The sequence below is a fragment of the Bombina bombina genome, chromosome 1, assembly GCF_027579735.1.
Source record: "Bombina bombina isolate aBomBom1 chromosome 1, aBomBom1.pri, whole genome shotgun sequence".
Taxonomy (NCBI): Eukaryota; Metazoa; Chordata; class Amphibia; order Anura; family Bombinatoridae; genus Bombina; species Bombina bombina.
In genome coordinates this window covers 269,970,860-269,986,847 of record NC_069499.1, presented here as the reverse complement: position 1 = coordinate 269,986,847, position 15,988 = coordinate 269,970,860, and the positions used below count along the sequence as shown (strand labels likewise).

The 15,988-nt window shown below is 38.6% G+C and overlaps 1 protein-coding gene across 11 annotated transcripts in view; it reads right to left on the bottom strand.

Annotated features, from left to right (window-relative positions):
* RYR3 (ryanodine receptor 3) overlaps nucleotides 1-15,663 on the bottom strand; it is a 1,083,635-nt gene extending 1,067,972 nt beyond the window's left edge. For all 11 annotated transcript variants that reach the window (XM_053697970.1, XM_053697969.1, XM_053697973.1 and 8 more), the window contains exon 1: nucleotides 15,513-15,663. In XM_053697970.1, coding sequence (XP_053553945.1) covers nucleotides 15,513-15,560 — 48 coding nt within the window. In that variant the 5' untranslated portion in view covers nucleotides 15,561-15,663. The remainder of the gene's footprint in view (nucleotides 1-15,512) is intronic.
* Nucleotides 15,664-15,988: the final 325 nt, after the last annotated feature.

Sequence of the window (15,988 nt, the reverse complement as noted above, 5' to 3'; positions counted from 1 at the left end):
TATAAATATAATGTATGCTGAGAATAAGAGATGTCAGTGAATGGATGTCAATACTGACAACTATGTCAGAACTGAAGTAAATATAAAATCAAAAATGTTAGTGTCAGTGTTATTAATTATGACACTGTTGTTACTAACAGTCACATTGTTTTACTCTAATTTAATTTAATTTAGTTTTCAACAAGTTTATTTTAACACCATTACTTCCAAAAGTTGATTAGATCAAATTCGCTATTGAGTCCTGTGGGCCATCTTGTGTCTAATTTCAGAATCCAATAGACCCCCTCTCTTGCCAAGAGAGTCAACCTATCTCCACCTCTGTTTGGGGGTAGGATGTGTTTTGCAATGGTCCATTTGAGAGTTTTTGGACTATTACTATGCACTTGGCTAAAGTGTGTTATGAGAGGTGTCGTAAGTGTGCCTTGTTTTATGTTGTTGACGTGTTCCCGTATCCTTGATCTCACCTCCCGTGTGGTCATACCTACATATTGTAGGTTACATTCAGAGCACGTCAAAACATAAACCACATAGGTGGATCTGCAGTTGTAACATCTGTCATGTGCAAATTGTTCACCTGTTACTGCACTGTTGAACTCACTACCGGGAAGCAGATGTTTGCAAGCTATGCAATCATAGTAATGGCATCTAAAGACCCCCCTCGTAGTTAACCAAGTGTTTTGTTCTCTAATATTGGTATTACGGAGTTGTGTGGGTGCTATGACTACGGCAGACAAGGCCGAAACGCGTCAGCAGCTGTGACCACTACCCTGAGCTGCAGCTTTGAAAAGTTTCTGTAACCCAAGAGCTGTTGCTTTTTGTTTTAAGCAAATAAAGCATTTTGATTCATTTACAAGTTATCGGGACTCCTGACTCTTTCTCTGTACACTATTATCAACCAGAAAGGAGAAACCGATACTTGCCCTCAAATTGATACACTTTCAAATCCTCCAACCTGTACAATCGGGGCTTACACGGAGAACGGAGCGTCAACAGGAAGGTGACGTCACACGCTCCAGGCAGGCACGCGCAAACCAACGGACCACAGACAGCGAGAAACTCGAGGAGGGGAGCAAGCGGCACGGCCGAATTCCTGCAGCAAGCAGTGATTTGACTCCCCCAGGACCGAGACTTCCAGCGCTGGTGAATGTGAGTGAGACACTGAGCTGTCGAATATAGAGTTTGCTAAATGTGCACATCAATCTAATTTTCAGCTTTATACTGAACTGTGAAGTGTGGGATTTGAATAGTGGTATACCTGTAATACATGCGGATAGGAGAAAAACAAACTTTGCATATATTTTTCTCGTTTGGGGTCTGGTTACCCAATCTCTCCTAGGCATGTACAGCAGTTGCTAAGAGGTGAAATCCAGGAGCCGAAGTGCTCCAGCCTCGGTGAGGGCAACTTGTATACTTTTGTGGACTTCTGCTTTCTATTGTGATAGATATCCAATAGCAGTTGCAAGCAACAGCACTTGTTAATACTGTTGTGAGAGTTGAAAATAACGGTAAATTTGAGTTACAGAACACAACACTATGACTGATATGGAGGACATTAACGAAATATTTGTGCTTAAAACCTCCCTTCAGGGGAGAGGGACAGACATTGAACTAGATAAGGTTTTCACCACAGATAAATCACAACTGACACTGAGCTCCCTCTTTGATGACATGGAAATTCTATTAAAGAAAGAAATGAAAACAAAATGTGATATCCAGATATTAATGAGGTATCATGAAATGGGGATAGTCCCAAGAGGGCTAAGAGTGAACAAATTCCCCACGTTCATTACAGAAGACAAGGAGTTCATAAGTCGATGGAATGAGACATTAACGGACTGTTCTTTAAAACTCATTTTACTAATTGTGGAATTTAAGTCTGTCTTGTTGAAAGAGATAGTGGTTCAGATTGGGTTAACCCAATCTGAGCTCAACAAAAGGAAAGATTATGATGATTTTTTGAAATTTGATAATATTCTGTCAAATAGTATTATGGAGGCTAAAAAATTGTTATTAGAAATTAAGCATAAAAAATATGTTAGGGATCAAACTGATTATGACTTAAATAGAGTATATATTTGGCATAAGAGAGATAAATCTACCACTAGAAATTTTCAGTCCTATAATAGAGGTTACAGAGGGAGGAGGGGCAGAGGCAGAGGGAAAAGAGGCAGAGGTAGCTATCAATCAGACAATAGAAGAGTGAGGTTCAGTGATAGCGAAGCAGAATCCACAGATGGCTACTCTAGCTCTGAAGGTGACCTTGAATTCACCCAAGACAAAGGCCCACCCCCTGCACAAAACATTACCCCCACTCCTTCCACCTCTCTGGCTACTGGTACACAGGCAGACATGATGGTCAAACCTAAGATAAAATCAATTTTGGTTCAGACACCATCCTTGCACCAAGAGCCAGAGAGAATGAAACTTGACACTAAATATATTTCATCCAATGAGATGAAAGATACAAGTCAAAAAACGAGTAGTGACATTGAGAAGGTTTTTTGCTTGGGCCCAGTTGGTCAGGAGAGGGGGGGGCCAAGCACAACAAACAAACAGGACCCCCAAACACCAACACCAAACCAGAGAACCACAGACCCAACCAGGTCCAACAGATACCCCCAGAGGCAACAGAAAAGGGGTTACCACACAAAATATCAGTAAGAACAGGTGAAAATGTCATTAATTTATCAAAACATACACTAACAGAGCTTGAAATAAGAGTTCTGGACAAAGGCTTGAATTTTGTCCCTACAGCTGATTTTAATTTGTTTTCAACACTACTAGATGTCAATAGATTTATCAGGACATTAACACTTAAAAAACATTTCAAACAAGATACATTTGAGTTAACAGATACAATTGTTAATCCACCAAATAGAACTGATCTCACTTTTAGTGAAAATTGTGACATAGTAGCCCTTGATGAATTGTATGCACAAGGGACTGTGGGGCAAACTAATAACATTTCCTTACCCAAATTTAAAGGAAACTCTACGTTTTACCCTATACAAAGTAGGGGACATATACTGGAAATTTTCCAAAAAAGGGTTGAAAAGGACCTTACAACACTTGCCACCACAATCAGCTCTCAAAGTAAGAAAAAAGCCAATTTATCTTTGAGAGAAAAAGAGGCCCTGATAGGGCTTCAGAGAAATGAAAATTTGGTCATAAGAACCGCAGATAAGGGCGGCTCAGTCGTAGTGATGGACAGGGATCAGTTCATCAACGAGGCCAAAAGACAGTTGCTAGATGAGAAACAATATTTTCAATTGATAAAGGACCCCACAGATGAATACAGTTTTGAACTGGAACATCTGTTAGATGAAGGTAGGGAATTAGGACTATTTGATGATGATACCTTCAATTATTTACTAGTAAGATTTCCCATTAGGCCCACCTTCAATCACTTGCCCAAGGTTCATAAACCTGGAGCAGAGGTTCAAGGAAGACCAATCGTTAGTGGGATTGGCTCACTCACAGAAAGACTCTCACAATGGTTGGATGCTATACTCCAACCTTTTGTGGAGAGCCTTCAAAGCCACCTAGCAGACACTAAACATCTGCTCAACCTTCTAGAGCATGAAGGTTGGAACAAAAACAATGTATGGCTAACTATAGATGTTAAATCGCTTTATTCTTCCATACCTCACAAACAATGGATAAAAGCAGTTAGACATTTCCTGGTAAGATCAGACCAGTTTGAGGATGAACAGATTAGCTATATATTACGGGTTACCAATTTTCTTTTAACCCATAATTATTTCACATTTGATGGCGTATTCTATCTCCAGAGATGTGGGACTGCTATGGGGGCCAAGTTTGCCCCATCCTACGCCAACCTATACATGGGTTGGTGGGAGCAGTCCCACATCTATGGAGATAGAAACCGGCACAGGCCAAATATCACATTTTACAAAAGATTTATTGATGATCTTCTGGTGGTTTGGCAGGGTGACACAACAGAAATCGATCAGTTTGTTGAAGGATTAAATAACAACACCCTAGGATTAGGCTTTACATTTGAATTTAACACCAAAAGCATCAATTACCTAGATGTAACATTGGTTGGGACACCAGACAAAGGGAACGGCAGTATAACAACTAGTGTTTTTAGAAAACCCACAGCAAAGAATACTATCTTGCATGCAAAAAGCAACCATCCAAGTCGAATCTTCAAAGCAATAGCGAAGGGTCAGTTCGTTAGGACTTTCAGGAATTGTTCTACTAAAATCACCTATGAAACTCAAGCCAATGAATTGGTAGACAGATTAGTTTCTCGTAGTTACCCTAAACCTATGGTTACAGCCATAAAAAAGGAGGTGAGCAAAAGAGATAGGACAACTTTGTTAACACAAGACAGTGGGACCAAACGAGTAGGGGAGATACGAAGAGTCACTTTCTTAACAAAATACAGCGACCAATTTGGGGAAGTTTGTGATATTGTTTCTAAACATCTCCCACTACTATTGGCGGATGAGGGCCTTGTCGACACAATGAAACAGGGCTGTCGGTTTGCATTTAAAAGGGGTACTACTATAGGTAATAAGATAGCACCCACACAACTCCGTAATACCAATATTAGAGAACAAAACACTTGGTTAACTACGAGGGGGGTCTTTAGATGCCATTACTATGATTGCATAGCTTGCAAACATCTGCTTCCCGGTAGTGAGTTCAACAGTGCAGTAACAGGTGAACAATTTGCACATGACAGATGTTACAACTGCAGATCCACCTATGTGGTTTATGTTTTGACGTGCTCTGAATGTAACCTACAATATGTAGGTATGACCACACGGGAGGTGAGATCAAGGATACGGGAACACGTCAACAACATAAAACAAGGCACACTTACGACACCTCTCATAACACACTTTAGCCAAGTGCATAGTAATAGTCCAAAAACTCTCAAATGGACCATTGCAAAACACATCCTACCCCCAAACAGAGGTGGAGATAGGTTGACTCTCTTGGCAAGAGAGGAGGTCTATTGGATTCTGAAATTAGACACAAGATGGCCCACAGGACTCAATAGCGAATTTGATCTAATCAACTTTTGGAAGTAATGGTGTTAAAATAAACTTGTTGAAAACTAAATTAAATTAAATTAGAGTAAAACAATGTGACTGTTAGTAACAACAGTGTCATAATTAATAACACTGACACTAACATTTTTGATTTTATATTTACTTCAGTTCTGACATAGTTGTCAGTATTGACATCCATTCACTGACATCTCTTATTCTCAGCATACATTATATTTATATTTATATTAATACTAGGAAAAACAGATTATCACCTTTATGCAGTGAGCAAATAGTAACCGAGAGCAAAATTTCAAACAATAGATTTAATCAAATTGAAAACTAGAATAACATATTGTATTAAACAAAGTTATTCCTAGAAGGGAAATATACCAGCCCAATTTTCGATCAATAATTAAATAGTAATCCATGTAGGATGGCCAAATATACACCATAAATACACATAAAATGTAAAGTATGTATAAAACGAAAAACGTAGGACATAACCAACAGAAGTTAGCTATGATTATCTAGCAGTCCCCATCCTTAACATAATCTCCCTAAACTCCCAATAGCAATCTAATTATCGTTATTATATTCCTCTATAACACATGTCAGAAATAGTCAGTTTAGTGCATATATAAAATGCCTTAGTTTTTGTTTATTGTATGGTTAATGTTTAGCGGCTCTGAAAAGGGTGTGTTTTGTTTTACCCAATGGGAGGCATTCTGTGTCTTTTTAAACTCAGAGCAGTGGTCACTAAAACATGCTATGACTACGGCAGACAAGGCCGAAACGCGTCAGCAGCTGTGACCACTACCCTGAGCTGCAGCTTTGAAAAGTTTCTGTAACCCAAGAGCTGTTGCTTTTTGTTTTAAGCAAATAAAGCATTTTGATTCATTTACAAGTTATCGGGACTCCTGACTCTTTCTCTGTACACTAAGAATGAGAGGAGCTGCAGAGTCAGGGGTCTGATGTGGGTAAGAATGAGAGGAGCTGCAGAGTCAGGGGTCTGATGTGGGTAAGAATGAGAGGAGCTGCAGATTCAGGGGTCTGGTGTGGGTAAGAATGAGAGGAGCTGCAGAGTCAGGGGTCTGGTGTGGGTAAGAATAAGAGGAGCTGCAGATTCAGGGGTCTGGTGTGGGTAAGAATGAGAGGAGCTGCAGAGTCAGGGGTCTGGTGTGGGTAAGAATGAGAGGAGCTGCAGAGTCAGGGGTCTGATGTGGGTAAGAATGAGAGGAGCTGCAGATTCAGGGGTCTGGTGTGGGTAAGAATGAGAGGAGCTGCAGAGTCAGGGGTCTGGTGTGGGTAAGAATGAGAGGAGCTGCAGATTCAGGGGTCTGATGTGGGTAAGAATGAGAGGAGCTGCAGAGTCAGGGGTCTGATGTAGTTAAGAATGAGAGGAGCTGCAGAGTTAGGGGTCTGGTGTGGGTAAGAATGAAAGGAGCTGCAGAGTCAGGGGTCTGATGTGGGTAAGGGGATGAAGAAGCAGCTGTAGGGACAAGGTCTGATTGGAGGTCTGACGTTGCTAGGTGGCGAGACCAGGGTCTAAAGTGGGTATGTGGCTGAGAAAAGGGTTGCAAGTTCAGGAGCTTTATCTGTTGTGGGTATGTGGTTGCAGGGCAATGGGTTTGATTATTATTATTATTTTCATTCATTTGTATATTGCCTCAAAATCGGTAGGTTTGAGTACAGAGATAGGGGTATACAATGACAAAGATCTGTGGTAAGATACAAATACATAACAGACTAAACAAAACTAGTACAGGAGGTAGAGGGCCCTGCTCCGAACAGCTTTCAGTCTACAGGTTGAGGGTTTTGGGGTAGCTTGTCACATGAATTGTAGTTACAGCAGGTAAGGCTGTTCTAGGTTTATTTTATTAGGCTGAAAACTGTTGTAGACAATCTGATGAAGCTGGGTAGAGAGTTTGCAAGGACAAGAGCAGCACATGAGAAGTCTTGGAGGCGAGAGAGGGAAGTAGAAATAATAAGAATGCAGAGATGGTCAGGGGTTGATTAAAAAGGCAGGTTGGGGAGTATTTGGAGAGGAGTAAGGAGATATATAGGCTTGGGCATTCAGAAGCTTCGTTAGCTGCCAAATGTGGAAGTAGGCGGCCACTCGTGGACTTCGGCTATTTTCAGTGCCAGATCACCACACTAAGATCTGAATTTGCATAGATCTTAGTGTGGTGATCTTTCACAAGAATCAATCAACCCCCGAAAATAGCTGAAGTCCACGACACATACTAAATTGAGTACGCAGCACTATATGGCAGCAGTTTTGCAAGAATGTTATACACTTGCAAAAGCACTAGACGGCAGCACTTCTTTCTGCAATGTAGTGCTCCCGATATGTGCACGCTACCTACCTAGGTATCTTTTCAATAAAGGATACCAAGAGAACAAAGCTAATTTGACAATAGAAGTAAAAATTGAACACTTTTTTAAAAAATGGTATGCTCTGGCAGAATCAGGAAACGAAAAATTGGGGTTTCATATTCCTTTAAGAAATGAATAGGTATAATTATTGTTATTATTAATAATAATAGAAGTATTTGCACACTGGGCCACATAAAAAGTATAACTTTGGCACAGCGAGGCAAAAACAAAAGCCAACCCACGGTCTTGCATTGTTATTTATGTTTTACTTCAGATTTGCTTCCCAACCTTCTTACTTTTATAACAATAAATAATACATCTTTTTATTTATTTATTTGCTTGCTGTTTCTTGTACAGTAATTTTTGTGCTAATACATTTAAAATATATTATGGGTAAAGTCAGATATTGGGTAATCCTAGGAGTAAAATTAAATTACCCAAGCGGCTGTGGGTAAAGCCCAATGTAAGATCATAAATCCCCTCAGAGTGCGTGCATTAAGGGAAGAAAAAGTACTATACAGTGCCCCTTAAAGGGACATGAAACCCCCCAAAAAAATATTTTATGATGCAGAAAGAGCATACAATTGTAAACAACTTTCCAATTTATTTCTGTTATGTAATTTGTTTTATTCTCTTGGTAACCTTTGTTGAAAAACATATCTAACTTGGCACATTAGCTTTGAGCTAGCTGCTGACTGGTGGTTGAACTTATATGGCCATTGGTTGAACTTATATGGCCATTTTCATTGGCTTACAAATGTGTTTAGTTAGCTCCCATGAGTGCATTGCTGCTTCTTCAATAAAAAATACCAAGAGAATGAATCAAAATTGATAACAGAAATAAATTTGAAATTTGTTTAAAAATGAATAATCTATATGAATCATGAAAGAAAAATTTGAGCTTTCATGTCCCTTTAAGTGGAGTACTGAATGGGGAGGTTGCCAATACAAAGACTAAATCATATTGCATAAAGCTGAAACCAAGTACTGGGTAATTTTTTTGTAATATTTTTTTTCTTTTTAATTTTTAAGAACCAGATTTGCTTATCTTTATTTTTTGTTTACATTAAAGGGACATACAAGTGCAAAAAGAATATGCACTATCGTGTTAGAGCATTGTATTATTGCATTAATGTTTACATATAACTGTATGTTTACCCCCTGTAAAGGGATATATATAATATCATAAACCTTACTGGGAGTGTTATTTCTTCTGCTGGTTATGTTTACATATCTTGTCAGTAGCCTACACTTAAGTATAACTACTTTCAGTATAGGTTAGGATACCACATGCTAAATCAGCTATCTCAATTGCCAAAATAGGGTAAAGGAGCTCCTTGTAAACAATTTAAACTGTAAGCTATATTAACACATCTGGTGAGCCAATGACAAAAGATTGTAACCACCAATCACTAGCTAGCTCCCAGTAGGGCAATGCTGCTACTGAGCCGGCCTTCCTATGTATGCTTTTTAACAAATATAGCAATAGAATGAAGAACATTTGATAAAAGAAGTGCATTAAAATATAGTTGTGTTCTATCTGAATCATAAAGTTATTCATTTTAACTTTCATGTCCCTTTAATGCAGTGTCTGAAAGAGAAGGCTGCAGCACTTTGCAACGCAATGCACTGCAGTCCTGTCTATCAAAGGAACCTATAACACAATATTCTTCATATGCACTATAGCCGTTTCTGCTTTCCTTGAGAAACCTTTCCAGGTGAGAATTTAAAATGATATTCTAATTTACAAAATAATGGGTATACACATTTTATTTTTAAACAAGTTCATTAATTCACATTGAGGCCCATTTATCAAGCTCCGTATGATCAGGTCTGACAGACATATGAGAATTCGGCCCCTTTGTGTTGAATAATTAAAGTCACAGAACCAGCACACTCTCATGCTGCTCCAAATAAGGATATGATATGATCCTGATGTATAGACTCCTGAAGAAGCAATGCATTAACCTCTGCTTTGGCTCCAGAAAATAATATCAGACCTCCCAATTGTGCCTATTTTAGAGGGACTGCCCATTATTCTGAGCTCTGTCCCTCTAAGATAGTTATATGTCCCTTTTTGCAGAATTTTCCTTAGCCCAACCCATGGAACACCCAGATACGCCCAGAAACTGCCTTAAAACACCCACAGACCACCCAGACACACCCACAATCACATCCACTAACCACCCATGATCCCTCCCCTCCCAACACAGATCCACCCACAAAATGGTGATGGGCCCCTATCAACATCCTGTGTCTCTGATACTTAGCCACAAATGTTTGGAGGTATGTAGTCTGACTTCAGTTACAACTATAGTTAAAGGGACACTGAACCCAATTTTTTTATTTCGTGATTCAGACAGAACATACAGTTTTAAGCAACTTTCTAATTTACTCCTATTATCATTTTTTCTTCGTTCTCTTGCTATCTTTATTTGAAAAGGAAGGCATCTAAGATTTTTTTTTTAGGTTTAGTACTCTGGACAGCACTTTATTATTGGTGGATGAATTTATCCACCAATCAGCAAGGACAACCCAGGTTGTTCACCAAAAATGGGCCGGCATCTAAACTTACATTCTTGCATTTCAAATAAAGATACCAAGAGAATGATGAAAATTTGATAATAGGAGTAAATTAGAAAGTTGCTTAACATGTCATGCTCTATCTGAATCACGAAAGAAAAAAATTGGGTTCAGTGTCACTTTAAGAAGCAATATGCTTTTATTGTTATTGCATGTGTGAGCGAAACAAGGACCCTAAGATCATTTAGAATATAATGACCTCAAAAAATAATAGTATGGTTAAACCTATATAAACTCATCAAGAAAGACGGACCAAAAAATGTTGGGAACTGTATAACGATACTTTGCATTACACTGAATTTTTAAGAGCTTCTTAACATTTTCCATTCTATTCATCAATATTTCAACCCCTCCCTGTTAAGACCAATTTATCTTTTGACTCATCTCTCCCACCCTAAATCCCTAAAGAAAACTGCCTGCCAAATTCTCCCAAATTGAACTGACTTTGGGAATATTCTCAGCATATCGCCGTTTAGGTCATCAGAAATTACAGTACGCAGTTAGTGGTGTTGTAATCATTCTTTTGTTATTATGTTAAATAGCTGCATAATATGTGGGCACTTTATGAATACATATTATTAAAAACAAAAAACTTAGTGCTATACCTTTGTGTGTTAATCTATTATACATAAATCATTAATTACCTAACTTAGCCCTACAGACCATTTAAAACTGAAATATAAATTTAATTTAAAAATAATCTTTCACGGTTCACAGATAAAACACGCAATTTAAAAAAACTACCAATTTATATTTGTTATCACATTTGTATTTCTCTCAACATATTTTGTTAAAACTAATTCCCTTTTCATGAAAGTATACCTGGATATGCTCAGGATTGTGTAAGTGTCTTGAGCGCCATATGGAAGGAATGTTTGTAGCTGCATTATACATAAAGGGGTCTATTTATCAAGCTCCGTATGTAGCTTCAAGGCCCGTGTTTCTGGCAAGTCATTAGGCTCTCCAGAAACACCAGTTATGAAGCAGCGGTCTAAAGATTGATTGACACCCCCTGCTAGCGGCTGTTGCAATGCCGCGAATCTGCAGGGGGCAGCACTGCATCAGCAGTTCACAAGAACTGCTGGTGCACTTCTGAAAGCGGTGAGCGTATTGCTCTCCGCATTCAGCGATGTCTGTCGGACATGATCCGCTGATCGGATCATGTCCGACAGAGGGTTGATAAATCGGCCCCAAAGTGTTCATGACATGGGCACATTCTTGAACCTATTTCATTATGCTCTCATAGAAATTAAAAGAGCTACACTTCCACAAAGGATGCCGACAGAAAAGTAAGTCTATGCTCATTTAAGAAAGCATATCCATGTTCTAGAGATGAGTAGTATCATGGGTATGGGTCTCATTAATGTGTACAACATGTTTTTCTTTTTTCTTTTTGAACATACAAAGGATATGAAGGCAGCATGAGCAGTAGATATGCGCATTTGTGTACTCCGGGTGCTAACGAATGTGGAGGAAGGTGGCCGCCAGCAACAATCGTCTCTTTTAGGAGTCGGATTTAATCTTGTGAAAGTGCAACACACTGAGATCTGGATTTGCCCATATGTCAGTGTGCTGCACTTTTACAAGAATAAATCTAGCTCCGAAAAGAGACAAATGGGGCTTGCGGCCACCTTCTTCCACATTTGTTAGCATTCGAAGTGCACAAATGCACATATCTAACAGCATCTATCTTGCAGCATTTATTGACAAAAAATAATATGCGCTACATTAAAGGGACATGAAAAGCGCAAAAAGAAAATGATCAAATATGTTAAGAGCATTTTATTATTGCACTATAACCATGGGGTCAATCACATTCTTTTTTTAAAAGTTTCTCTAATGATTTTTCTGCAAAAAAAAAAAAGAATGTCCATGGGGATTTATGTAGATAAATCATTTGATAAGCTTTTCTTGAGGTTTGTGACCTTCTCCTATGTGTTTAACCTCTGCAAAGGAGGGAACCCCATTGTTAAAATCAGCTCTAGAGTAGCAATGCACTTCTGGGATTTATCTTAACACATCTGGGGTCTTATGATCAAAAACTTGACAGTATGGAGAGGAATCCCACAAAATGTTTGAGCTTTTTTATCATTATATTCTACTGTAGGAGTTTCTTCTTCACATCTAAAAGCCTGCATACCAAGATAAACAGCTCTAAAGCTAAAATGTGGATTGCTAAAATTATTTGATGAACCTTGCATTACTGATGAGACGTCAAACATAATTTTCCCAGACCAGAGAATAAGATCATCAAGCCCCTGGTGAGCCAATGGCATTGCTCCTAATGATGATATGTACATATGATTTTCAACAAAGGATACCAAGAGGACAAAGTAAATTGTTATATTGGAAGTGAATTTAAAGTGAATGTCAATCCCAGCATTGTACAAACCCTAGGATTGACTATTTAAACAAATAAAGGGGACTTTCATTCATGAAGTATGAGATACTTCATGTAGAAAGCTCCTTTATTTGTTTTAATCGATCGCCGTTCTTAGCTGCTACAGCAGCCCACGGCTAAAAAAAACATTTTGCTAAGAGGTGACGTTTTCACCTCTTAGCCAATAGCCGTGCGGTAAATTCGGCTTGGAGCCCATGGGAGCCGGATTTATCGCACTGCTATTGGCTAAGCGGTGAAAATGTCACCTCTTAGCAAAAACATTTTTAGCCATGGGCTTCTGTAGCAGCTTAGAACGGCGATCGGTTGAAACAAATAAAGGAGCTTTCTACATGACGTATCTTATACTTCATGAATGAAAGTCCCCTTTATTTGTTTCAATAGTAAATCCTAGCGTTTGTACAACGCTAGGATTGACTTTCACTTTAAGAGTGTGTTAAAATTGCAAATCTTAAAATGTTTCATTTTGGCTTTCATGTCCATTTAAATAAAACAATCTTTCAGATGGAACTACAAGATAATATAACTGCCAAAGGCAGATATGTTTCCATTCCAAGGCTTGATATACTGCATTTGTCAAAAAGATTGTATGATTTTCATCTGATCCAGGGGTGAGAGGGACATTTTGTACATCACCTGCAAGGTGGCTAATAGAGGTCCAAAATACAAAACAAAACACCTGTATTAGACAACGTTTGTTAATAGAGTCCAGCTGGTATAATCAAAGCTGAATGAGGTTTGCTTGTTTTGTGATGTAATATCCATGGTGTTTAGACACACTTTCATAAATACCCATAATTCTCCCCAGAACACCTTTCATTTTCTGCATATTCTTTCTTAGCAGGTTATTAGAAGTAATCCTTGTCTATCCACAATGAAGACTGTTCTTTTTATTTTAAATTAATATAACAACTGAGGGCGTAAATGTGACTACTTTCAAAAATGATCTTAATATCTTAATTAAATATAGCTATAACACGATATTCATTCACAGGAATAATGTGAGAGTACAGAGTGGAGTGTACTGGCAGAGAGGTGGGTATGCTTTGTTTGATGTAATTCTTGCAATTAATAATTCATCTTTGATGGGTTGTGGGTTAAAGTCAGCCAGCTCTGGTAACTGGCGGTATGCCATATAATAACAAGCCCTAGATTTTTTTTCTCTCATTAAAATAGGAAAAGTTTCTTCAATGTAACCAAATTCGTATTTTATTGGGGGGGGGGGGGGAGTCCACTCACTAAAGTGGGTTTAGTCTTAGTGATTGATTATAATACAGCATTTTAGACAATCCTTTCTAATGATTGTCATACTTGACTAGGGGGTGAGTACAATGCATAAGATTCATATGGAAGATATCAGACTTGGATAACAGATAACCCATTTAAAATATGTAAATTGGAAAGTAACTTACAGAAAAGAAGGTGTGGAATAACCGTGTGTCATACATAATGGCTAAGTAACACAGAAAAGATTAATGGTTTAATGTAACATAAGTTGTGTGTCATGCTGGAGAGTCATAAAACAAATAATATATAGATGTTAAAAGACTTGAAACATACAGGAATATATCTGACATGACAATTATACACCATATGGAGAAGAAGCATACTACACATAAAATTCAGAAACAGTGCATAAGACACTTGTAATATTTGGGGGAAAACATGCCCATTGCAAAAAAAATTGTATGTGATAAGTGTAGACATGTAAATGACAATAAAACACATACAATTTGCACAAAAAAAAAGCCATGTCTAAAACAAGAGTCATATAAAATAAAGTAGCAAAAACATACATGACATGTTAAATACATGGGATTTATATACCATAAAAGAGACCAATTTAATATTCATGAAAGTGGTGACTACTACAAGAAAGCACTAAGCAATATAGAACCATACAGCACATAGAAGAAATGGGGGGAGAATACAAATTTACCAGCAGGATTTGGCTGTACTATATAATAAATACCATGTAACATACTTGAGGCATGAAATAGAAGGCCAATATTCATGTAAAACAGCAAGATATAAAACACAAAACTCGTGCAAATTACTATAGAGTGATTTTTCATGCATAAGAACATTTTCTCCCATACATTTATAAAAGTGCTATGTTTTTATGTGTGACCCCTGTACAAAGTAACTACCGGTATAAATCATCCTGGAGAGCAATGAAGAGCTTTGAGTCATGTGTCATTCAGAAGACTCACGTACCATGCAAGATTGCCAATTAACATATACAATAGACTGGTAACATAACAGAGAGACATGTCAAAGGAAGTGGCAGATCTAGAGGGGTTGCTTGGGGGTACTACAGCACCTCCATTAAAGGCTATGGCACACCGACAGTAACATGTCCCATGAGCTCTAAATGTGCAAGGAAGTCCCTTATTTATATGTTCATATATTCAATGCTGTAAAAGAAAATTAAATGAAGTAAATATGAGGCAAGGGGAATTAAGAAAGACTGGAATATGTAAACGAAAACAATGACCACCCTCCCCCTTCCTTTGACACTTGTCTTTGTCGCCACCTTTGACAGCAGCACCCCAATTTAAACAAATATATATACTGTGTGTATATATATATATATATATATATATATATATATATATATATAATAACCCCAGGCAAGAGAAAGGCTATGCAACACTGAATATAGTAACGCTACCATACAGCAGACTCATGTATAATGTAAATTAGAATGTATAATACAACCGAGAGCCGTGTAAAACAGAGACAAGGCTTTAATTCATATTATACCGCACATCATCACTTGTCAGCCGCACCACATGCAGCTACAAGCCGGCTGAGTAACCCCTACTCTGCCAGGCTGACACCGTGCACCAATAAGGACAGATGTCACCCTCATCCCAGACCTCTAGGTCTCAGTCCTCGGATTTTTTAGAGTCCTGAGGAAAGGTCAGGCGCCTCCTGCGGTATTATTAGCTCTGAGCCGGGGCTGAGATACAGTGTTTAGTAAACGGGTACTGCTGGTATACACCGGGGAACAATCGACAAAATACCGTAAGAAACTTTAACACACTGCCACCAGGTGGGCAGCCACCCCGGGGGGAACCGGAGCCGGAGACCCAATTTTCCCAGGGTAAATAGCGGGTACTTACAGTGCGGAGGAATTGGATCTCATCTTCCCCTTCTCCCCCCTCGGCCATGGCTCTTGAGGAGTCAGCTGTGTGAGACTGTGCTGTGCGAGCCGAGAGCCTCTTCTCAGAGCGCTATTAGCATACAGCGAATCACTGCCATATAGGGAGAGCGTGTGTTGTGTGCGGGGAGGGCTGCTGCACTGCAGACAGGGCTACATATATATACGTACACACTGCAGAGTAGCACACAGTCATACACTAGAAAATGGGACATACACTCTTTAATAGTCCATTACATGATATATAATATTTCTCACAGTAAATTTAATATTTCCTTCTTAGCTATAAGCCATGTGTTTTTTTTGGTCCACTAGACAGTACATTTGAATATATGAGTAAAATATTAATGACAACACATGAACCTTGCAGGATCCAGTAACAAGTAAACACAGGGAACCCATGCTTGTCTTTAAAATGGAGGTTCTATTAGTAAAAAT